Source organism: Camelus dromedarius, chromosome 14, assembly GCF_036321535.1.
Source record: "Camelus dromedarius isolate mCamDro1 chromosome 14, mCamDro1.pat, whole genome shotgun sequence".
In the NCBI taxonomy this organism is placed as follows: Eukaryota; Metazoa; Chordata; class Mammalia; order Artiodactyla; family Camelidae; genus Camelus; species Camelus dromedarius.
Window position 1 is genome coordinate 64,203,366 of NC_087449.1, and position 24,444 is coordinate 64,227,809.

Below are 24,444 nucleotides of genomic sequence, written 5' to 3' on the forward strand. Positions count from 1 at the left end.
TTTATAAAGTGGGGATCATGGTACCAGCCTCACAGAGCAGTTGTGTGGTTTAAGTCACCTCCCCGAAGAGCTCAAGAAATAGAAACGATTTCCCAGGCAGTTTCTATGCTTTGTACCTCGCATAGTGTCGCATTTTAAAGCAGATGCTTCCCAGGGTGAGAGAACTTTATTCCAGTGACACTTGTGGAATACCCAGGCACTTTAGACTCTGAAGAGAAAGGTCCAGGGCTGAGGTGTTACATTATAGGAAATGGATGTTCAGTTGGCCCTTGAACAACACGGGTTTGAACTGCTCAGGTCCACTTACACGTGGATTTTTTCCAGTAGTACATGATCTGCAGTTTGTTGAATCTGGAGGTACAGAACCACAGATTTGGAGGGCTGACTCTAAGTTACATAGGAATTTTCAATTGGGGTGGGGGGGGTGGGTCCCTACCCACCTCTCTCTCAAGGGTCCGCAGTGTTTGACTGGAACTGTTTTTACTCGATGAAAAGCGAGCACGTACACTGGCCACTAGGTAGCAGCATCGCGCCACAAAACAAGGCCCTTCCTGTCCCGGGTGGTGACTGGTCCACACCGAGCGCTGACTTGCTCCTGGTGGTGTTCTAGGTGCCCGTTTTCTATCTCAGCTGCCCTCGGAGGTAAGTTGTTACCTTTCTTTTATGTGTGAGGGAGGAGGGTCACAGGTGAAAGAGCTTCGCCCGAGCCGCAGCCGCAGCCGCTAGGAAGTGGTGGAGCCGGTTTTGATGGAGCCGCCTAGCCTCTGAGTCCACGCCCTTTTCCTGTACTCTCATCCCGCTGCCCTCGCCGTAAATAACACAAGGACGTTGCAGGTCTCCTGAGTCCTGCTCAGCTGCGTTAAGTAGGGTACCATAAACGTTCAGTCATCATTTATTTTCCCTGAATTGTACTATAAAATGCTGATTCAGGAATCAGTCTCCATTAGCTGTTATATGTATTCCAGAAGCTCATGAGGTCAGGACTTGACTTCCCTCACCACTAAACAAATGGTTCCAAACACAGTGTTTGCACACAGTAGGTACACAGTAAACCTGCCAATGAATAACTGAATTGCACACATCGAGCGGTGAGATAATACGGTGATTAAGTGCATGCGTTCTGGTACCAGATTGCTGGGTTTCAGATTTCAGTTGTTCAGGAGCTCTGTGACCTTGGACAAGTTACTTAAAATCCTCATTCATGCTTCACCTGTAAATTGGTGAAAGTGCTGGCACCTACTTCAGAGGCTCTTGTATTAAATGAGTAAACTTAAAACAGTGCCTGGCATACACTCTGTCGGCTATTATTATGTTCTCATATAGGCCATTTAGACTGTACGAGACCCTCAGGAAAACCCCCAAATAGGGCCAGACTTCCCGATTCCCCATGTAACAAATTGTCCTCTTCAAGGTAAGCATACATGGCAGATTATGTTTGGAAAGAAAAAGGTCAGTATCTCCTGACCCACATGCTCCTCTAGAACCTCATCACTCCGCCGGCAGGAGGTAAAGCCTAATTCTCCTTCCCTCGAATTTGAAGGGTTTATGACTCTCGTAACTGATATAACGTGGCTGAAATAATGCTGTGTGACATCCACGGCTAGGTCTTAAAACACTCCCCTTTGGAGCCCTGAGCCACCAAGTCAGAAGTCGGCCTAGTCTGCGGCCGCACAGCTAGGCACCGTGCACCCTTCCGGCCGAGGGCCCTCGCTGAGGTGCCAGCGTCAACCACCCAACAAAGAGGACAGACACCTCCAAGTGACCCAGCCGTGGAGTCAGCCCCAGCTTTCAGTCCTTCTAGCTGAGGCCCCAGACACTGTGGCACAGAGACAAGCGGTCCACCTTGTACCTTTCCAAATCCCTGACCCTCAGAATTAGAGGAATAATAAAAATGGTGGTCATGTTGCACCAATCAGTTGTCGCTGGAACCGCACACAGGATGACTGGACAGGGAGCGTGTACGTGCTGACACACCACTGACACAGCGTGCACGTCCGGCAGGCCTGTGTGCCCTGCTAAAACATGGGCTCCGCGTCTGCCGCAAAGCAGCATGCCACCTGCAAGCCCCCGCCTAAAGCCTCTGCCCAGAACCCCCGTGTGCTCCCCCGTCTGACCCACGTGTCTTTTTAACTAACTCCTTTGTATCCCAGATAAGCAGAAGGAGGTTGTGCTTGATGTCATAAAAGGGCTACAATTTCTGCTGACGGAGGCCCTTTGCTGGAATAGCCACCAGACTGACCCTGCGGCAGCTGGGCTGGACAGGACCAACTTGGCTGGAGGCAGAACGCGTCTGTGGCCCCCTCCATCCACTTTCTGAGGTGTTCGACTGCCTCTCCTTCTGCAGGTAAATAATATTCACTGTGGCAGACACTAATTTAATCCTCAAAACAGCTCCGTGAGATAGGTATTCTCTCTATTTTACAGATGAGGAAGTACACAGGTACAGAGGCAAATGTGGGAAGAAGGAATTAGTGGTCTAGCCAAGATCTGGGCCCAGGCAGGTGGCCCCAGAACCCAGGCTCCTAACCAGCAGGCTAGGCTGCCTTCACCAGAGCTATTTTTATTCATATACTTTTTAAATAAGTCATGGGAGGTAAAATTCAAAAGGCATGAAGTCATATATAGTTAAGTCTCCCTGTCAAGGACCTAGGCAAAGGACTGTTACATTCTTTTAACAATAAAAAGAGCTTCCATTTATTTTGCCCTTCCTGTGCCAGAATGTTGTCACCTGGGAGCTTTTTAGAAACAGACTGTGGGCCTTCACCCAGACCTGCTGAATCAGAATCTGCCTTTTTTCCAAGACCCACCCCCTGGTGGGGGGGGGAGGGCGGGGTGGGGGGGCAGTATGTGCAGTTTGAGGAGTTCTGCCGACTCCTCTAGGGTCTGTCTTAACCCAGACAGTTGAGCACACAGAAGTCTCACCAGGAACCTGAGGGCTGGTTCACAGTGAATTCTGAGTGCTGAGAAGTAGCATTTGTTTTCTCTCAGAAATACCACTGCTTCAGGGACAGGCACACCCTGAAGTGCTAATGATAATTACCAGTTACATAGGTGCTTATTATGTGTCAGGTGCTGGTCTGTTTTAATTAGGTGAAGCCTCAAAATAGCCTTAAGGAGGCAGGTACTGATATTATCCCCATTTTACAAATGAGAAAACTGAGGCCAGAGATATTAAACAATGTGCCCAAAGTCATACAGCTAGTTAAGTCGTAAGCTGGTACACGCCCTCCTCGACTGCCTCCTCATCCTTCCCTCTAGAGTTAATCATTACCTAACGTTGGTGTTTCTGGTATTATTGGGGTCTTCTTTTCATTTTTTAAAGATAAGAGGAAAATATGTAACAAGGCCAGAAGGAAGTAAACTAATTTGGACGTAATGAAACCGGCTGCAAGCTTTTCTGCCAGTGAGGCTATGGCTCCGTGTGGCTGAGGTGAGAATATCTGAGTCTGGAGGAAAAGCATAAATCTGATTTTTTTACTTTTATTAAGGGAATTCAGCTGCATGATACAAAGTTTCCAATTTGATCAAGTTCCACAGAAACCTTCCCTGTGTGTCTGTGTGAAAAGAGCTGCTGCCTCTGTCAGGGCAGACGTGACTCGCCTGCTAGTCCCAGGGGCCGCTGGCTCGGCTGTGTGCACACACACGCTCAACCCCTGCTTAGTCCCAGGAACCCGGGGCAGGGGGCGGGCTGCTTCTCACAGAACTACTTCACAAATAAGCGGGTTGACTTTTCACAGGAGTCTCTTACGACACTTTATTTTAAAAGATCTAAGCAGAAAGTAGGGCGAAGGGCCATGTAGGCAGTGCTGCGTGGCACGTGGAATGTCTGGGTCGGGGTCGTGGGGGTGATGGAGTCTGGTTAGGCATTGTATGAAGATGATGACACACTGCCGCCATGGCCTGTCCAGTTAGTGTGGATAAACTGCCCCGGCTTGGCCAACAGTTCGTAGGTGTGAGCCCCAAAGTAATCCCGCTGAGCCTGGAAGACAAGACGTCAGGCTGGTTAGGATACACACAGGCACACGCCCCTCGGGTACCACCCAGGTTAATGTTACCAGCTACTCCGAAAGCTCACCTGGATGAGGTTGGCCGGCAGCATCTCGTGCCTGTAGCCGTCGTAGAAGGAGAGAGCAGTGGTGAAGCAGGGCATGGGGATGCCTGTCTGGACCCCAGTACAGACTGTTCGCCGCCAGGAGTCCTGAGCAAGAAAAGCAGAGCCAAAGGCTGGTGATTAGCTCACAGGAAAGATAACAGATTTCCATGCGCATCAGCGCTGGTAAATGAAAAGCAGGTGCCCCCAGAGCAAAACCCACCGAGATAGAATTCCCGTGCCACCCAGCTCTAGGCTACACACCTGGCAGTTTTCGACAGCTGACTTAAAGAAGTCATCTAGTAGCAGATTCTGAAGTCCTGGGTTCCGATCAAATGCATCTTTTATCTTTCCCAGGAATACACTGAAATAATCAAGAGGGAGGAACTAGCAGACTGAACACCTGGCAGAAAGCAGGGGAAGTAAGGTGAAGCTGATGGAGACCCAGCGAGGTACGAAGGCACGTGTCCCACCCCCCGAAGTTCTGTGTCCGGCCAGGACAGACAACCAAGTCCCAAGAGGGGAGGGCGGAGGGCATGACAGTCGTCACAGAACTACTTTAAAAGGGGCAGTGTGGACACTTGAGTTAGAATAACTGATAGCCAGGAAGAATGTGAGATGTGACACCTAAGCCTGTCTGGTCACTAGTGTACTAGCGAGAGGATTCACCGCACAGTTATAGGAGAACTGTTCACACAGGCGCCCTGAGACCACGGTTCTCCGGCAGGGCAGGTGGGGGTCCCTCCCACCACTTACCTCCTGATGATGCAGCCCCCTCTCCACATCAGGGCAATGCCACCATAGTTGAGGGTCCAGCCAAATTCAGTGGCTGCCTGTCTTAGCAGCATAAAGCCCTGAGCATAAGAGATGATCTTGGAAGCATAGAGGGCCTGGAGAATGACACAAAGGCTCATGAGAAGTGCACACGACCAGCCTTGTCCCCCTGCAGTGCTGCGAGTCCATGCGGGCAAGGCTGGCCTGACCGCGCCTCCGTGCGTGGCGTCAGGGTGCTCTCCCACAGCACCCCCCACCCCCACTGCCGCTGCCAGGCCTGGCCCCACCTTTCGAATGTCCTCCAGGAATGATTTCTTGTCACCTTCAAACTGGGTCTTCTGAGGCCCCTTCAGCTTTTTGCTCGCTTGAATCCTCTCGTCCTTCAGAGATGATAAGCATCGAGCAAAGACCGCTTCTCCTACATGGGTTGGAGGCAGGGGGAGGTAATATGTCACCAGAGTTTACACAGAACCCGAGGAGCAGTACACATGAGCCAGAGGATGAAGGAAAAACAAATGGAGCAAGATTTTCCATTTTACAAACAGCTGAAAGTCTCAACCTTAGGCCACAAAAGATACCCTGGATCACAAGGAACTTTTATAAAAAAGCTCTGAACAGTTCATTTGGAAACTAAAACTACAAGTCAGTCTTCCAACGTAAATTCAGGGATTCAACCACAAAGATCACCATGAAATTCAAAGGGGAGTTTTTAAAGGAAAATACGAAGAGGCAAAACCACCATTATTCAGAATTATTCAGTGTTGGTCCACCAGTAAAATTTCAGTTTCAGCTGGGAAGAATTTAATTTTTAAATGCTCACCAAAAACTCAGTTTATTTTCTTTTGAAGCACTAATACCCAACACTTTGAAACAACTAGGACACTGAGAAGTAACACAGACTTCACTCTTCAAAAACCTCCATTTTCTAATTCTTACAGTTTTCAGCATATCCATGATCACTGTTACAGTTTCACAATTTTACTTCATTTGAATAAAAAGCATTTCAATATAGTATTTTAACATTAAGACATTTAGTATCTTAAAAATTATCACTTATAAATGCTTGCCCAATTGACAACTTGTAAAATTAGAATAAATTAACCCTTTTTTCCCCCCAACAGACAAAATGAATTAAAATCTTTGGGAACTAACTCAGGGCTTTATTTCTGAGGAAAGGTTTCTGGCCATAAACTTGAGAGTGGGTATCTTCCTGTCCTTGTCCTCATCCAGCTCTCTGGGGTCCTGCCGTGCATAGACATAGACATAGACACACACACACCCCCATGACTTCGCATTTCTGGGCGGAAGCTTCGTAAGACAAAAGGCAGAAAGAGGCCATTGTGGCGAAACCCTCAATGTTACCTAAAGATGAGCCGGAAGACTCACTTCCCCATTAGTTCAGAGACAAGGACGGCTCCCGTCCAGGGAGTAAGCCTGCCTGCCGCCACCTGGAAGGCAGGGCGCAGAATCTCTAAAGCAAGAGAGTAGGGGGGTCTCTGAGGCTGTGATGCTCTTGTATTTGAGTCAGTGATGAATAACCTGCTCCCAGTTCCTGTCTTGGTCCCCTGCCCAGGGTAGCACTCAGATTAGCCAAAAGGAGTCAACTTCCTTCTCTATCGAGCTGGACTAAGCAAAGGACTTCCCTCCTTACTGTGCCTCGCAGCCATACAGCTCACGGTCAACAGAGTGAGGCATAACCAGGAAATGGAGAGAAGGGAGGAGACTAGGGAGGGAAAGGCAACCTCCATCTGGAAAGCAAACACAGTATCGAGTTTTATTGCTACAGGGGGAATCATTCTGCAGGAGCAAAGATCAGCCTTTCATCAAACATGCCAGGTACCTTTTTTCACTCTCCTCTTTCAGTCTTGCCGGAAGCGTATCTATTTTATTCTTAAAGAACCAATGTGTAGTTTCGTTAATCCTCTTATTATTTCTGTTTATTTCTGCTTTTGATTATATCCTCTCTGCATCTTTTTGAGTTTGATGCTTGTTGGCTCATTAAGACAAGATAGAAAGGACGGATGGGAAGGATATACACCAACTTCAGGAGAGAAGTCTTCTTCTAAAGGGAGAATGGGGAGGAGCTCAGGAAAAGAATATCAAAGGCCTTGAGATGTACAGATGATATTTTATTTCTTAAATAGACCTGAGAAAAACCTCAGCAAAATACTAATAAATGTTGAGTACCTAAACTCAGATTATTCCATGAAATTCAGTATGAAAAATTCCATTAGTTACCTTCCCTATTAAATAGATCATCGATCACTGACCATAATTAAATCACTAATGTCAGAACTATCCCAAAAGTCAAAGACAGAGACTAACTTCTGAACTTATCTCAATGCTCATACAACTGAAGGATTATAAAGAAGAGAGTCAAAGGGAGCGTCAGCCTCACTCACACTGTGAAATTTATTCAAATACAGAAAGAGCAGATCAGACTCTAAAGCTGACTAGGGTTGAACCGATTCTCTGAAAGACCTAGTAATTCTTGGTTGCCAGTCTATACCAGTATCCCAGAAGGAAGTCAGGATCAACACAGTGAGAGGAAACGGTTCAATCAAAAGCTGAGTGTTACCAATGAGGGTGACAGGGACACCGTACTCCAGGGCGGAGATGGCGGTCCACTTCCCAGTGCCCTTCTGTCCCGCGCTGTCCCTGATCTTTGGCAGCAGGTGTTTGCCATCAGTGTCTTGGAACTTGAGAATATTGGCTGTGATTTCGATCAGGAACGAGTCCAGCTCGGTCTTATTCCATTCCTCAAAAGCCTGTGTGCAGGACGTGAAAGAAAACACTGAGAGAAACACGGATTACACAGGCGATGCTCCCCTGCCTGACCCATCCTTTTTCTATGTAAACACTGCCCTGCCCTCATGATCTGCTCGGCGCCTGCGCCTACAGGATCCTCTCCCCTGTGCCCGACACTCTCCTGCCGGTGGAGTTCTGTGCTAACCGAGGGTCGGCTGTCGGGCTTCAGCCTGTTCATGCTGAGTTTCCCTTCACCAGACTGCCTCCCCCAGGGCCATGTGCACCCTGCCCTCCCTCGGGCCTCTGTACAGGCACAGTCGCCTCCTCAGAGGCCTCCCTCGATCATCTGATCCAGATCTGTCTCTCACACTCACCCACTTTTCTTTATATAGTGACCACGAACTCGTCTTACATACTTAACTAGTGTAAGACTGTCGTCCCAGGTCACGAGGGCAAGGACTTGGTTTTCTCCACCATTAAATTCCCACCCTAGAACAGCGCCGAGCATACAGTGAAGCGCGCATATGTGTTGAATGAATACATTAAATATTACGTAAACGACTTAACCATGAACACAAAAAGAAAAGCCAAGTTTCTGTGAAAACTAAGTTAAACTATTTTGGAAAAAACGATAAGGGCAAGTCAGTGAAACAAAATCCGTGGGGATGGCACACAGTTTTAAATTAGGAGGAAAAAAATGCAAAAAATCCAGGATTCTGCACTGTGTGTCTTGCAAGTGTCTTTAAATCATGTTCCACTTGAAAGAACCCAACCTGCAGATTCTAGATGATAAGGAAATTGATGAGACTGTAAGCGGCAGACTCCTCACACTTAAAAGCACTCGGCTCTCCAGGAAATGGCTGGTGAGCGAACACACCATGAATGACGCCGAGTTGTTTAGAAAAGAGTACTAATGCCTGCAGTTTCCTTTGAAATGTATTTTTTAAAAAGATAAACTGATAGAGGGATGGACGGAAAGTCTACAAAGCAAGGACGGTAAAAGGTAAATGCAGAATCCAGGTTTGGGGGGAGCTGTTTTTAACTGGAAGTACTGGGGGTTGAGCCCAGGACCTCAGCGCGTGCCAAGCACATGCCCCACCCCCAGACTGTGCGTGCACGAGCGTTCACTGTCAAGGTCTTTCCACTTTGTTGTATGTTTGAACATTTTCATAATTAAATGTTGGGGGAAATGCTTATGTTTCCCAGCTTAGACTAACTTTTTTAATTAACTGTCAAAAACCCAGTCCTAACTTGATCAGAAAAGAAAGCTTCTCCTGCGCCTCCCACGTGGGACGATGGGAGGATCAAATGAGAGCATGGAGTTAAGTGACACAGGCCTGACACACGGTCAGGGTCCCTGCGTGGTGGAGATCACCGCCAAGTCTCTGGCTTAGAAACTGGCTATCAGACTTTCCAGCATGACCAAGGGAAAAAGCGGGAGGAAGGATTTTCTGTCACCAGCAAATCCCTTCTCATCTGCGCAGCGTTACTCACCCGGGGCCGGGGCCTCACCTGTGCCATCTCCTTGTGCTCCATGCCCAGGACGTCCTTCATCAGGTGGTAAGCCTCACAGATCAGCTGCATGTCACCGTACTCTATCCCGTTGTGCACCATCTTGACAAAGTGCCCCGCCCCCTCGTCTCCCACCTGTGAGAGCCACAGCGTCAGGGGGCCCTCAGAGAGCCAGGCAAGCACCGGAGAAGCCCACGTCCCGCTCCGGCAGGGCTCCCTCCCCGTACCAAAGTCACAGACACAAAGAAATACTTACAGTATTTTCACAAGAAGAATCACTACATAACTCAACACAAGCTTTAATCCAGTCCAATGTTGTTTTAAACCAATTCCAAACTCATTAAAGATTTTTCAGAATCCCCAGACTTGCTCTAAGTACCCAGAGCCCTTTAGCCTGCATTTTCCATTCTTTCTCGTCGTTATTAAAAGTAACTTCCCACTCACAGGTAAAAGGAGTCTTCTTTTTCCTGAAGTTACCACTTTTCTAGCAACTGGAGGTGAAAATAAGCTGGACAATTAAATCGCTTTTACTTTAAAATATATATAAACTCTTGTAGTTGTTTCTGTGGCCACTGAGGGGGAAATGACCTCAGATCCAAGGCTTGGCCCTCCATCTTTTAAGCCCAGAAACGTGTCCTTGCCAGGGTCCCACAGTTGACAAGATACTGACTTATAATGAAGCTAGCAAGACGTGTGAGATCAGAATACCAGCTTGTGAATTTATGATGAGAAATGTAACTGTGTATCTTCCTTGGTTACAAGTGTTAGCCTGGTCCACACATTCTGTCCCTGTGGAGAAGCTGGGAAGCACATCATCTGAAAACTGGCTGGAGGGCAAGGGGTCAGAACAAAGGGAGTGCTGGGGCATCGGGCCCTGCACTCTTACGTGTCCCTCTCTGCGACTGGGACGTAGCTGCTGGGACCTGCGCAGGATGGATGCCGGCACACCATCCCCCTGCCATCAGAGACCTCCTCTGTCCCTGTTTCCATCGCTGACCTACCTTCTTCTGATTTTGACACTTTCTTTGGCCATGAAGTAACGTAGCTGATAACACCCTTACTGCACCCTTCCTTCCTGTAACTTCAAAAATGAACTAAGGAGGGCCTGCGTTTACTGTTTGTATCAGTTTTTTGCAGTAACCTAAGGGTAAGGCGTGGGGCTATGGAAAGGCAGCCAGAGTTGATCAAGATACACAGGCAAGTACTGTTTTGTTCCTCAGGATTATGTCCTAAATGTACACAAGAGGAGTTACTGTCACTGGACTTTTTTTTTTTTTAAATATAGTAATGTTCCGTGAAGGAAGGAAAGCCCCCTTCCCAGCCCTTCCCACGGGTGAGAAAGTCACTCAGCCCTGAGTCACAGCCCCAGCCTCTCCACGAAGCAGCTTCTGAACGATGTCGGCGACCACCGGTTACAGTGTGAGGAGCAGCTCAGCGCTGGGCGCCGCCAGGCCCAGGAGGGAGGGCTCCCCTCAAAGCTCCACATGTGCCTTGGTCCTTGTTCGGCCTCACCTTTTATCTCAAATACTACAAATATAACATCCTAAAAATGGCACGCGGAGCGAAGTGCAAGAAGCCCTGGAGCTCATCCGGTCCAACCCCCATATTCAACAGATGAGGAACCTGAAGCCCGGGTGAGAAAGTGACCGCCCACTGTCACACTGCTCGCCAGGGGACGGTCAGGATGCTGGCTCGGGGCTCCCCGGCCTAGCTTGTTTTCACCCAGGGTATGGACTGAGGCTGCAACACGGGGTGAGGTTTATCTTGCCAGCAACACAAAATACAGGCAGGGGGAGGGTGAGCCGAGGCTCCCTTCACGTCCCGCCTCTGCTCCAGCACAGCAGCGGCCCAGGCCGGCAAGCCCTGCTCTAGACTCTCACATTCTTCCTTTAGCCCTGAAGTCACCTGGCTGAAACAGTCTTCCTTCACCTCACCCTTCCTGCTCCTTTTTAAGGAATCCGTCCTTTGGATGAATTCAGGAGGGCTGCTTTTAATATCAACCTCCAAGCTACGAATATTCAGTCACGATACAAGGACATGTATGTACATGCATTGTAGGCGTCAGCTGTGCTGGCGACGCACTGACTGAGCAGTTTATGTCACAAAGCAAATCGCTGGGACCACGGTGACACCAGCTCTGCCCTCCGTGGTGCCACCTGGCCTTCGAGGGTAGCCCAGCACTTACCCAGTCACAGCAGGGCTCTCCAGTGCCCACCTTGGCGGCGATGCTTTGGAAGATTGTCTTGAGGTGGGGCCTGGGGAAGGGAAGTGTGGTTAAGCTGCTGAGAGAGAAGGGCTGAAATCTACCAACTAAACACTCAGGGACGCCCCGACCCACCCAGTTTTTCTCTCTGATGGGAGGTGGGAGGGCCTGCGAGAAAGTAACGCGGAAGCCGAGTCCTCAGAGCGTGCAGACTGGCTGACTTGAGACAAAGACAGACAGGCTGGGCAGAAGGACCACCAAGGCGCCGGAAGAAATTTCTGCTGCGCTCTCAGAAGTTGCCATTCCAAACAGCAGCAGCGAGACAGTTCCTGTCAAGGCCCCTTTTATTCGCCTGGACATCTGTTACCAAGTACAGCACGATTCTGGACAGACAGCGCCGTGCAATGTTTGCAAGGGCTACACTCACTATTCAGAGAAGCAGCAGCTGTGCATTCCCGCCGCCCCCCCGGGGAGAACGCACTACTCCCAAGGCTCATCTCCTCCCTGTGGACCAGGAAAGCCTTCTTCACAGGCTTTTGGTAAAGAGAGAAAATCTGCTGCAAAGTTAACACTCGGGATGAGGGGCTAAGACAGCTACACCTTAAGCTCTTAGAGCTTCTCCGAACTTTTACTGTTTCAAGTAAAAGTCCCATTTTACTTCTGACAGGTCAGTGTGAGAAAAGTGACTCCGAATTGGAACACCTCTGTATATGGAATATTTCCACGTGTATCGTCTGCATTTCTCACAGCCCGCTGGGCAGTGCCCCAAGATAGGTATTTGTAAGCTTATGAGAAGCAGGAAGGTCTCTACTTCTAGATCTTAACGTACTGATGAGAACCCCCAGACTTAATCATTAGGGAGATACTTTAAAGAATCATCTTTCCCAGCTGACCCCCACCTTTGGGGTCAGGTGTGATCACTCCTTCCTTTAATGCCTAATATAATTCTAGAATATTTGGAAACCAAACTCACTCAGAAAAGCACATTACCTTTCCACGTCTCCCTCCTTTTCTATTTCTTTCTCTTCTGCTCCATCTCTCTATCTTCTCTATCTGGCTTTCTCTTTTTCTGCAGTCTCAGCCGCGGTGTTTCCCTCAGTCTAAGTTGTGTATAATTCATTACTTTCATCTCTCCATTTTAATTCTTTGTCCCGCTCACCACCTCCCCCAACCTGTGTCTTACACATCATCACCAAAGCACCTCCCCTTCTCCAGCCAACCCTTCCTCTTAGATACAGCACAGTGAGCAGTGTGAAGCTTGCTTTTTCCCTAGTCAAATAAAAATCTTCCACTTCATTCCCAGGGACAAAAGAGGCCCCATCTGTTTTTTCTATTACTCACAATTATTAATTAAACAGTTATCTTAGGACCATGTATCAGTTAAAGAGGCAGACCTTACTCCTAAGTCCAGATAAGGCACAGGACACTATCTGAGCTACTTCCTCAAAGCCTCTGAACCCTTTAAGCCTATTTAGAACTTCCATTATCAGTAGTGAAGAAAATAACAGAAGAAAAGTGGCAGAAGAGGAAAAGACACGTACATTTTGTCCAAGAAACAAAATGTTTAGATAAAAGAAAGATTTCCAGCATCTCCTACCTCCATCACTCCAGCAGGATGGAGGACACGGGGTGGCAAACTGCACACCGCTCACTTGTTCTCAGAGCTCAGGCTCCCTTGTGCAGACACGAGGATGGTGCTTCTGGTACTCACCAAGCTTCTTTGTTCCCTCCTGGCATGAGTGATGGGCCATACCGGGCCCCTTCCTCTCCACCACTAACACCGCTCCCCACAAATAAGATTCCCTTGGCCTTGAGATCTCGACACCGTCTCTACATGAGAGAAAAAGAACGTGTTTATGCATCTCTAAAATAAGCTTCTCCCAGTGACTGAGAGGAGGTATGAGACAGGATGGAGAGCCCACAATTAACTTAAATGACCCACGGGTCCAGGAATAACCTGGTCATTCAAGAAATTTAATTCCCTCGGTTTGGGAGTTAAAAAAGAAAATCCATGGAAGTTTAAGATAGCTACCATGTCCCCAGAGGGAAATAATAAAGGCAAACATACATTCTCATTTTACTGGAAAAGACCTTGTACAGTAAGACTCAATGAAGAGTTGGTTTAATACAAGTAAGACTTAGGGCCATTTGGCATTCAGATCATACTGGGACCTCTTCCAGCAAATGACCCATCAGAGCAGCGGTTCTCAACCAAGCTGCACATGGATGTACATCTTAGCAAAAAACAAAGGCATCAGTGCCAACCCCCAAAGAGTCAGCACCACCCAGTCTACTCTTCTGTCACATGTGCAATACTGACACTTTTTTCTAGAGCGTTCTCAGAACCTGGAGGAGTCTGGACTGCAGAACACTTACCGTGGTATCCCGGTATTCAGAGTTTCCTCCATCGATGATGATGTCACCCGTGTCCAGCAATGGCATCTGCCACCAGGCACCAGCGTTAAGGTGGACCAAAGACATGAAAGAAGAATAAAACATACCGTGACCAATTAAAGCAAACAAGAATTTATCCCAAATAAACCCAGTCCAAATATATAATATATATATATATATATATATATATATATAGTTATTTGATCTTCAACAATCCTCTCTGGGGCTAGAGCTAGACCCTATCCTGACTAGCAAACCCAGTCAGAACTCTCCACAACTGAAATATTTCTTCTTAAGTATTCTAAGATTTCTACAACAAACAAAACCTACTTGGAAAATTTTGTATTTCCAATGTGTACTACCTGATTTATATTCCCAGATTGGGTTAGTTCTAAAAAAAATTAAACCACTTCCAATAAAATCTGCCTAGAACAGAGTATGGATCCAGTAAATATCAAGTGGTTTGGTCTGAATAAATGATTTAATCACCACCATTTGGAGACGGCAGGAAGAGACCAGGCCTTAAACAAGAATATCTTCCTATATACACCAATCAGGCTGGCTTCACTATTTAGTATCCAGTCTTCCCCTGCAAGGCTCCAGTTTACATAACTTGATATTTCCCTATGCTGCAGAGTCCTCTACCAGTTTTCAGTCCATTCTGTCTATCACTAACCATGGGCAGTTTGGCATCTTGCTACATTAACGTTACTACAACGTTCTTCCTTTTTTTACGGTAGCACACTGTTTACAAATTCCTCTCCCCTTAGAAACAAGCCCATTGTTAACACTCCTCCTTTAGAAAAAAGGAATGTTCATCCCTTTCCTTTGTTTACTGCCATAATACTTCCAATAACAAAACATTTCTTCCAAATGCCTTGGTTTTCTCAGAGTTGATACAGTTGAACTGTTTCTGAGTATCTAGACACATTATTTCCACTGGTTCCCCTTCATCCATATGCATTTTTTTTTTTCCTGAGGGGAAAGCACCCTGAGGCTGCAGGGAGTGAGGGAAATCCTCCTGGTTAATACAGTGGGATCTTTCCCCATAGGTGTGTTGAGGACGTGGGCCCAAGAGGTGTCCCAGAAAACACTTAAAGCAACAACACTTTGACCAGAAGCTGCCGGGCATGTTCCCTGGGGAAACGGCATAGCCATGCCAGTGGGTGAGTGGCCGTCAGTCCTCCAGTGGGAACAAGTTGGGAAGAGAACAGACTGGCAGTGACCACGCACAAACGGGCCCACTATCCCCGAGTCCTGGGACGGCAGAGAGCCTCAATGAGGGGTCAGACCAACGCGTCAAAGAACCAAGATGTGCACCTATGCGAAGCCCCCCTGGGAGGATGATCAGGGACCAGAACTGCCGTAGCCTGCCTCCCAGAGGCACCCATATGCCCCAGCATGGCCATCACAGCCCATAGGCCTATTTTTTAATTCCAAAAAAGATGTATTTGCTAGGATTCCCTCAGGGGATCTCTTGTCATTTATAGTAAATTATACAACAATTTGAGAATTGTTGCTATACAGGAACACTGAGAAAAATGAAATCTACTTATAAATTTTGACACTAAGATTTATTAGTCAATAGCACTAAATATTCATAATACATAATCAAAACTGTAAGTTTTTTTTGAGTATCAATGATAGAACTCACTGGGATTACCACTGTTTCTATTCTGGTGGATAATGAATTCTTCCTGAAATGTCTCTTGGTGTCCTCAGAGTTTTACATACAAGGAATCATCACCACCCGAGGTTATGGTGTTACTTAACTAACGCCGATCAAGTTAACCTACACTGAGACATTTAAGCAATAGTTTGTCCATACTGAAAAGATCATATCTAGAAATTGAAATGTGTGTGTGGGGGGGGGATCTCTTAAGGAAAAAGTACAACAGCTAAGGGAAGGGAATGAGGAAAGTTCTGTCCCACGAGTAGCAGCTGGAGAGAGCTGGCCTCACCAGTTTTTCAATGAAATCATCAACCGCTTGGCCAGCCTTCACCAGTAGTATGATCCGCCGAGGCTTCTTCAGCTTGGAGACCATCTCCTCCAGGGAGTGAGCACCAATCACCTTGGTTCCCTTTGCCTCATTGGCCAAGAAATCATCAACTTTGGAGACTGTCCTATTAAAAGCACAGACCTAGAAGGACAAATGGCCTGATTAGGAGATCTAGGACATAGAAGACCTTCAGACTGGACCGAGTGACAATGGAACTGCTATTCTGCCAAAGGTTTTGGGGAAGTGGGACCCTGATTTTACCTTTTTCCCACCCAAGTGCTGACTGATCACCGGAAAGTTAATTTTAATACAATAAAAAGGCAAAGAACAGAATATAAGCAAAGATCAACTGGCCAGGACATAGCGGGCTAGACAGTCTGTCACTGTTTGGTTAGGACTCAAGTCTAGAAACCAGGTAGTTCCAGACTGTTACTTTTTGTCATTTTGTCACTGATAACCCTTGTAGCGAAGCCAGCTTAGTATTCACACCTGAGCTTTTCACGGGCTCCAGCTCCCATCAGGCAACAACCTTAGAGCTCACACTCCCAGGGTTCCTCCTCCTTAGGATACTGACAGGTTTATTCAAGGCTGCAGACCTTACAGAGCTGACAGATACGTTTAGCAGGACTCTTCTTCCTGAGAGAATTGTGGAGCTGGCCCTCCCACACCCACCCATAAAGTGGTGCGTCTCTACTGCAAAAATGTCATAAGCAGCAACAGAGCACATATAATGAGAAACACGTTCAGGTCATACGGGACCTTGGAAATGAGAACGATCACCAGCACTCAGGCTGAGGACCAAGAACCCCTAAGAGAAGAGTGTGTTCCTCCTGACTTACCACAAAGCCGTGGTCGTTCATGTTCAAAATTAAGTTCTGGCCCATGACAGCCAGTCCAATCAGTGCAATATCAGCTCTGAGAGACGGGAACAAAGAACAAAGAAAAATGTTTCAGTTGCACTTAATCCGTTACAACTCAAGGACCCAGAGTTTTCTAGCTTTTGCTAATTAATAACCTGTCTTAACTTCCCTCTCCCCGCTCCTCCTTTTTACACTTTAGGACTCCGGCCTGCAGCCCTTCGTGCAACTGGAGACAGGCCACTCTCCTCTTCCACTTCATGGAATCTCAAGTTCTCCTGAGACAACCAAACGTGCACGTAGGAGGATGTTCACTGCACGTAATCTCTGCGCTCCGGCCGATCCGGTAACGACTGTTCCCGGCGTCCCGTCTCCCACAGCCGGGCAGCCCTGCAGGCAGAGCCGCCGGCCGGCCGGGGACCCGGGCCTCCCTCGGCCACGCCTGTCCCCCACCCTCGCTCCGGCCCATCCAAGGAGCAGGATCCGCCTGCGCCGCTGCGAGGGGTTAGAGGGGCCGGGTCCAAGGAGAGGCGAGGCCACGGGGTGGCTCGGGGTCCGGAGGTTCCGAACTTGGGCCCGAGGGGGCTGAGACCGTGGAGGTCCGGGCGCCACGAGGCCCGGCTCAGCCGACCCCCGGGGCCGAGGCGGCGTCGGGGGACGGACCCGCCCTCCGCGCGGACCCTCGTAAAGTTTCCCGGATCCCGCGGGCGGTCACTCACTGGGCCATGGCGGCGGCGGCGGCGGCGGCGGCAGAGGCAGAGTGAACTCGAGCGAAGACAGCCGAACGGCAGCGAGCGAACAGCGCTGACTACCGGAGATGAGTCCCGCTCCGGCTTGTCTCCGGAGGCCCGGGCCACGGCTCTGCAGCGCCGGCCAATCATAAGGAAGGGGCGGGGCTAGAGGACCACGCCATTGGCCTGGCCCGGCGCCTGTTAGACCACCTGAGGCAAGTGGGCCCGCCCACTCCGAGGGCTGGCTCAGGAGAGCGCCGAGCACATCGATAACACCACTCAGCGCGAGCGGGGGCGTGGCGCGGGCCGGGGGCCGGGGACCCGCAGAGGGGGCCGGGCGCGGGCCGGCGGCAGAGGACGCGTAGGGCGCGGACTCTGCTCCGCGGCTCGGTGAGGAAGGATGGTGGCTGAGGTCGGGCCGCGCTTTCCAATGAAGGGGCATTTGGACACCTGTTGTCCAAGTTTCCATCACTTCTTCCTTCCATCGCTCCGGTGCCCTGTAGGGTTTATGCGTGGAATCGCTTGACCCCAGGCAGGGTCCCAGGTGTATTCTTGTCTGCGGACACGTGTGATGGGTGCCAGAAAATGTTGCCCCTCACCACTACCCTATGTGGGAGACGTGTAGCCCCCTTTTGCAAGTGAAGAAACAGGCTCAGAGAAAACAAGCGGGGAACGTACTTGCTGGGATGTGATGGGGCCCGTCTTAGAGGTCATGTCATTGAACTCTTCCCATACAGCTGGGAAGCTGGAGACGACGTGTTGGTGAACGGTTGGTCCAGGACATTAAATACCACCTCCCACGTGCACGAGTCCCTGGCACACGAAGCATTTTGACCCTCAGCACTGAACTCTGCCACCTCCAATGTAGATGCTTGTGAAAGAGGCTTAGCTCCTCCCGTACATTTTAGGGTTTTTTGCTTTCTGTGAATGTTTCCTGTCACCTAATACTGCCTTGCACATAGTAAGTGCTCACCAGATGTACAATTACTAAAGTCACACAACTGTTAATGACTAGTTCGTGGCCCAATTGTGACTGACTCAAGGCCAAGGCTATTTCCATTACACCAATTGCACAGGTTACTTTGTAATAAAGTCTTAACAGATACTGTTATAACTTCCATGTTAGCAAATGTCCCACCATATCGGTTTTTTTCCTCTTGGAAGTTGTGTGTTAATTAAATCACAGTAACTATTTTTTAATGCAATAATGGAATCTTACTCTGAAATTTTAAAATGATATCACAGTCTACTTTATCTTGTAATTATTTTTTCTGTGTTAGGGTTTCTCCTAATATAAATATTCTTTATATCAATTTGTTTTCTTTGAGTTGCTTCCATATTTGCCTGTTTTGCCTCAGCCAGGCCTAACATTCCTGATGGTACAATTTTCCTTTTCTCTTTTACTCCCCCATCGCCTGGTATGGCATTCATGGACTGTGGTTGACTCTCTGTACAGATGTCTAGGTGGTGCCAGGCTTAGCACAGAATTCCTCCTGAGGGCACAAGAGGTCCCCGTCCCATAAGTCCCTTCCTTCATTTCTTCTTGCTTCTACTGGACGCAGAAATGTAGTCATAAGCAAGCCTGAGGTTTATTTTAAAGCTATAAGCAAGGTGCCTGGCTGCCCTCGGCAGCTCCCAGAATGGAAAAGAAGTGAATGGGGAGATGGGCCCTGATAAGCCAGGCAAACCAGAGAGCACAAGCTGACAGCCACAGCATGCTCTGCACTGAGACCTGGGCCTTAGTCCCAGCTCTACCAAAACAGATGACCTGGTAGCTCTGAATGAACCAGGCTGGCAGGAATCTTGAAACTCTCCCAGCCCAGTGTCCCCAGACTCCACTGTGCAAGGAGACTTGTTAAACGTGAGTTCTGACACCACAGGTCTCGGGTAGGCCAGGAAATGTGCATTTTATTAAGACCCCCAGGTGATTCTGAGTGCTGGTGGTCTATGGACCAAGTTCGGAGACAAGTCTCAGAAAGTGGTCAGGATGTCTGGAAGCCCCTGAGACCCTTTCAGGGGGAAGTGGGGATGGAGGTATTTCCATGGCACCAGTAAGATGTCATTTGCCTTCTTCATCATCATTCTCTTACTTTCTTCATTATCATCCTCTCACAAGTGTACAGTGGAGTTTTCCACGGGCTACATCACATATGATATGGAAGAGATTAAATACAGAGGCAGATATGAGAATCCAGCTGTCTTAAGCTATATGAAACAGGACATTAGATTTATAAAACTGTGAAACAGTGCCACTCATCTCACTGCATTTTCTTTTATTTTGGGAAATTGATATTCAAAAGTTTCTCAGTTTCAATTTTTTAATGGTAAATATTAATAGATACGATGCACACACACAAAAGCTCTTCAGGTCCTAAATAATTTTTAAGAGTATAAGAGGGCTCTGAGCTTAACAGGTTTGAGAACCACTGACCTAGCTAAACTCTTTAGATTCGAGGAAACCGGGACTCAGAGAGCCGAGACTTGCTTGGTCACTTAGTGGCAGACACTGGACCTTCCTCTTTGGGGTGGATTGGATGCGCCCCAAGGTCACTTCTAGTAAAACCTGGGGTTGGGAGAGAGCCTCTGTGGTTGGACAGATGGCTTCTCAAATGATCTGGAATGTCCTTCTTGGAAGCTGCTTGCTGGAGAGGGAAAGCTGTGGGTTTGGGTGTCACACTGACCTCAGCTGGCTCTGCTTCCACTTCTTTCTAGTTGTGCAGCTGGCCCAGGTTATCGAATCTGTTTCCTTGTGTGTAAAACAGGAAGGAGAAAATCTCACAGGGTAGCTCTAGGGTTAAATGAAACCAAGGGACTTGTGTCCAGGACTTAGTACCGAGATATTAATTTCTACCTTTTTAATGAAAGGACTCAGAAGGGAGAGATATAAACCATCATGGAAAATGGGACTGAATAAAAAATGTGTCCCAGGCTTCCTTGTGTAAACTTCTGGGGAGAGAGGGAGAAGAACACCGTCACAGCTGCTTGCAGAGTTCCTGAGTGGCTCCTGCGGACCAAGCTCAGCTGGCAGCAAAATGGTCCGTTATGTGGACTGTTGCTGTAGAAAAAATTCCTCCTTGACAATGACACACCCAAGCATTTCACAGTATCTGTTTTCCTGATCCAAACACATCATCCCGGGCGACTTCTCCTTTTGCCTGGAGTCATTTCCTCTGTTCTACACCCCTTTAGGGTGCACCAGTACATCCTATTAAAAATGCTTTTTTCTGGGTGCAACCTCATACCAGGCAGCCCAACCCTGACTTACAGGAAGTTCCCAGGGGAGCTTTTCCCTGGGTTTTATTTGCAGTAATAGGTGGGAACATTCTAGCAGCAGTTTGATGATCATTTATGATACTGCAAACAGGACCAAAAAAAAAAATGTGTTTCTCTCCAGAGCATCCTGATACAATGCCTGGGAACGTGCACCTCAGTCTGAGCTTGGGTCCGCAGGGCTGACAATGTGACTGACTTAGCCAGGGTGGTGCCACAGCCTTTTCTCTGCTGCATCTCCAGCCCAGGTGATACATTTTCCTTTCAGATTCAAGCACTCGGGTCTTTTATTCACAAAACACAGCAGTGCTGAGACCAGGGCTCACCTCTGTCCTCTCCCTTTGGGATCTCCCTGCTGGCACACTGTTCCAGACACTGAACTACCTTCTGGTTCTGGCCTCCGGTGGTGTTTTGCCTGCTCTTGACCCTGCTGCCTCCTACCACCTTGCAGTCCTGGCTCACGGGTTCCTCTCCTCTCCCAGGATGACTTAGATGCCTCCCTGTTGTGTGCCATGAGCACAGTGACTGTCACTGCCTGCTTTCTCTCCCATCTCCCTCACTGCACCATCAGTCCGACAGGACAGGGACCATGTCTCTATCTTGTTCCCGCCTAGCAGATGGCCACTAACTGTTGCTATCCAGTGACAGTTTTGTAAAAGGGATACCATTCAAGCCAGTTGGTCTGTGACAATCCTTGTTCACAGCTGTCTTCTTGCAGAGTTTTAATAGCAACCCCTTTCACTCTTAAAATTGTTCTGGCTTGAATGATAAATTATATTGGCATCCTACTTTAAAATGAGATCATCTCTTCTTCATAGCACCGTCCTTTTGTTTAAAAAAATTATGGAAGTATAATTTACATGCCAACCAATTCATACATTATAGAAGCATACAGCTGGATATTTTTAGTTAATTTACACTGCTGTGTAACCATCACCATTTCCATCACCCCAATAGTGCCAGTTTGTAGTCAATTTCTGCTCCCACCCCCACCTCAGGACCTATGATCTACTTAATGTCTATACAGTTTTGTTTATTCCTAGAAGTAAATGGAATGGTATGTAGTTTTTGTCTGGCTTCTTTCCCTTAGTGGAATGTTTTTGAGGCTTATCCATATCACTGTATTTGTGAGCAGCACATTCCTTTTTATTGCTGACTCATACTTCATTGTGCATAACTTGTTAATGCATTTATCTGTTGATGGATACACAAATTGTTCTAGGTTGGGCAATAAAGAATAAATAATTCTATTTTGAAAATTCATGCACAAATCATCGTGTGGGCATATGTTTTCATTCTCTTGGGTAGATATTTGGGAGTGAAATTGCTAGGTGATACAGTTAAGTGTATGTTTGAGTTTTTAAGAACTGCTGAATTATTTCTGAACTGGTTGTGCCATTTCCCACCAGCAGTGCATGAGGGTTCCAGTGTCTCCACATCCTTGCTAACACCTGATACTGTCTTTATGATTACTGCCATCCTAGTGGGTGTGCAGTAGCATCTCACTGTGGTTTTAATTTGCATTTCCCTAATGGCAAATAATGTTGAGCACATTTTCCAGTGCTTATTAGCTATTCACATATTGGTTAAATGTCCATTCAAATCTTTAGCTTGTTTGTTTAAAATAAACATTAGAATAGATTTATGTTTATAGAAGAGTTGCACAGAAAGTTCGGGAAGTTCCCTTGTAGCCCTCACCTAGTTTCTACTATTGTGAACATCTTAACATTACCAGGGTGTATTTGTCAGAACTAAGACATCAACATGGGTATAATACGATTATACTCCAGACTTTATTAGAAGTACCAGTTTTCCCCTTTTCTGTTCTGCTCTTATCCAGGACACCACATTATGTCACCATGTCTCCTTAGTTTTCTCTGGTCTATGACAGTTTCTTAGTCTTATTTTTTCATGACTTTGATGGTTTTGAGGAATACTGGTCAGGTATTTATAGAATGTCCTTAATTTGAATTTGTCTGATGTTTTTTCTTATGGTTATAGATTTTGTAGAAGAATACCACAGAGGTAAAGTACCATTCTCATGACATCGTATTACAGGTACATGTTATCAACACCAATGATACTAACTTTGATCATCTGGCTAAGGTAGTGTTTGTCAAGTGACTTCACTATAAAGTCATTTTTCCCCCCTTTCTATATTTTATTCTTTGGAAGCCATTCACTAAGAGCAGCCTACTTTTTTCCTGTTTGTTTTTTCTTTTTCTTTTCTTAAAAGCATAGTTTGCTTGAATACTGAGTTTTAAAAGTTCTTCATGTATTCTAAATACAAGTTCTTTATCAGCTATATGATTTACAAATGCTTTCTCCCAGTTATGTGGCTTGTCTTTTCATTTTCTCAATAGCTTCTTCTGAAAAATAAAAGTTTTAAATTTTGGTAAAGTCCAATTTACTTTTTAGTGACATATCTTTAAATAATCTGTGCCTAACCCAAAGTCACAAAGATTTTCTCCAATGTTTTCTTCCAGAAGTTCTATAGTTTTAGCTCTTACATGTAGTATGATTCATTTTGAGTTAATTTTTGTGTAACCTGTGAGTTAAGGGTCCAAGTTCATATTTTTGGATATGGATATCCAATTATTCAATATTTGCTGAACAGACCCCATTGAATTGCCTTGGCACCTTTGTCAAAAATCAGTTGACCACAAATGTGAATTTTTTTAATATATATATTCTTTTTTTATCATAGGTTACTACAAGATATTGAATACAGTTCCCTGTGCTATACAGTAGGACTTTATCTATTTTACATGTAGTAGTTAGTATCTGCAAATCCCAGTTCCATTTATCACATATAAGTGATAGCATAAGGTATGTCTTTTTCTTTCTGGCTTAACTTCAATTAGTATGATAATCACTAGGTCCATCCGTGTTGCTGTAAATGGCATTATTTTATTCTTTTTTATGGCTGAGTAGTATTCCATTGTATATATACCACATCTTCTTTATCCAGTCATCTGTCAATGGACATTTAGGTTGCTTCCAAGTCTTAGCTACTGTAAATACTGCTGCTATGAACATTGGGGTACATGTATCTTTTTGAATTAGAGTTCCCTCCAGATATATGCCCAGGAGTGGGATTGCTGGATCATATGGTAAGTCTATTTTTAGTTTTTTTAGGGAACCTCCATACTGTCCTCTGTAGTGGCTGCACCAAATTACATTCCCACCAACAGTGTAGGAGGGTTCCGTTTTCTCCACACCCTCTCTAGCAACCACAAATGTGAATGTTTTTTGTTTCTGGATTTTCCATTCTTTTCCACTGATTTTATGACAATACCATACTCTCTTGATTCCTTTATAGTAAGCTTTAAAATCAGGTAATTTAAGTTCTTCAACTTTATACTCTTCCAAAATTGTTTTGGCTATTCTAGGTCCTTTCCCATTTCTATGTAAATTTTAGAGTTAGTTTGTCAATGTCCACACAAAAGGCACCTGAGATTTTACAGGGAGTGCACTGAATCTGTAGACTATTTGGGGAGCACTGCCATCTCCATTGGTCTAGATCTCCTTTGCTTCAGCAATGTTTCACAGACCGAGTGTATAGATAGGCTTTGCTCTTCTTTTGTTAGCTGTATTCCAAATACAACCTTTGGTGTTACTGTGAATGGAATTTCCCTAATTCCATTTTCAGATTGTTCAATAGTGATACAGAGAAACACAACTAATTTTTGTAGGTTGATCTTCTATCCAGAGACTTTGCCATCTGTAATCATGTCATCTGTGAATAAACACAATTTTACTTCTCCCTTTCCAATCCGAATGCCTTTTATTTTCTTCACCTATTGCAGCGGCTACAACCTCAAGTACTGTGCTGGTTGAAGCAGTGAGAGGTGACATACTTGCC

At 46.6% G+C, this 24,444-nt stretch overlaps 1 protein-coding gene, 1 long non-coding RNA gene and 1 other non-coding gene across 9 annotated transcripts; 2 read left to right on the plus strand and 1 right to left on the minus strand.

Moving 5' to 3' along the window:
* The first annotated feature begins 454 nt into the window (after positions 1-454).
* Positions 455-17,304, plus strand: LOC105107011 (uncharacterized). 7 transcript variants are annotated; one of them, XR_010383981.1, is made up of 6 exons: positions 455-642; positions 2,151-2,344; positions 3,323-3,430; positions 4,448-4,542; positions 6,651-6,700; positions 16,781-17,304. It is a non-coding gene; the product is annotated as an uncharacterized LOC105107011 (long non-coding RNA). The 7 variants fall into 7 exon arrangements; XR_010383984.1 differs by lacking the exon at positions 16,781-17,304 and adding an exon at positions 13,660-13,788 and having other exon boundaries at positions 458-642; XR_010383985.1 differs by lacking the exon at positions 16,781-17,304 and adding an exon at positions 8,857-9,220 and having other exon boundaries at positions 458-642.
* PGD (phosphogluconate dehydrogenase) lies at positions 3,724-17,435 on the minus strand. The gene is made up of 13 exons (XM_031464037.2): positions 17,298-17,435; positions 16,561-16,636; positions 15,683-15,862; positions 13,704-13,769; positions 13,039-13,157; positions 11,310-11,379; positions 9,125-9,259; positions 7,443-7,632; positions 5,152-5,282; positions 4,847-4,980; positions 4,355-4,454; positions 4,076-4,198; positions 3,724-3,979 (listed from the first exon to the last, which is right to left on the minus strand). The coding sequence occupies exons 1-13, from the start codon at positions 17,303-17,305 to the stop codon at positions 3,860-3,862; spliced, it is 1,452 nt and encodes a 483-aa protein (XP_031319897.1). The 5' UTR covers positions 17,306-17,435; the 3' UTR covers positions 3,724-3,859.
* A 3,093-nt stretch (positions 17,436-20,528) lies between these two features.
* Positions 20,529-20,675, plus strand: LOC116156983 (small Cajal body-specific RNA 16). Its single transcript, XR_004140948.1, has one exon. It is a non-coding gene; the product is annotated as a small Cajal body-specific RNA 16 (non-coding RNA).
* Positions 20,676-24,444: the final 3,769 nt, after the last annotated feature.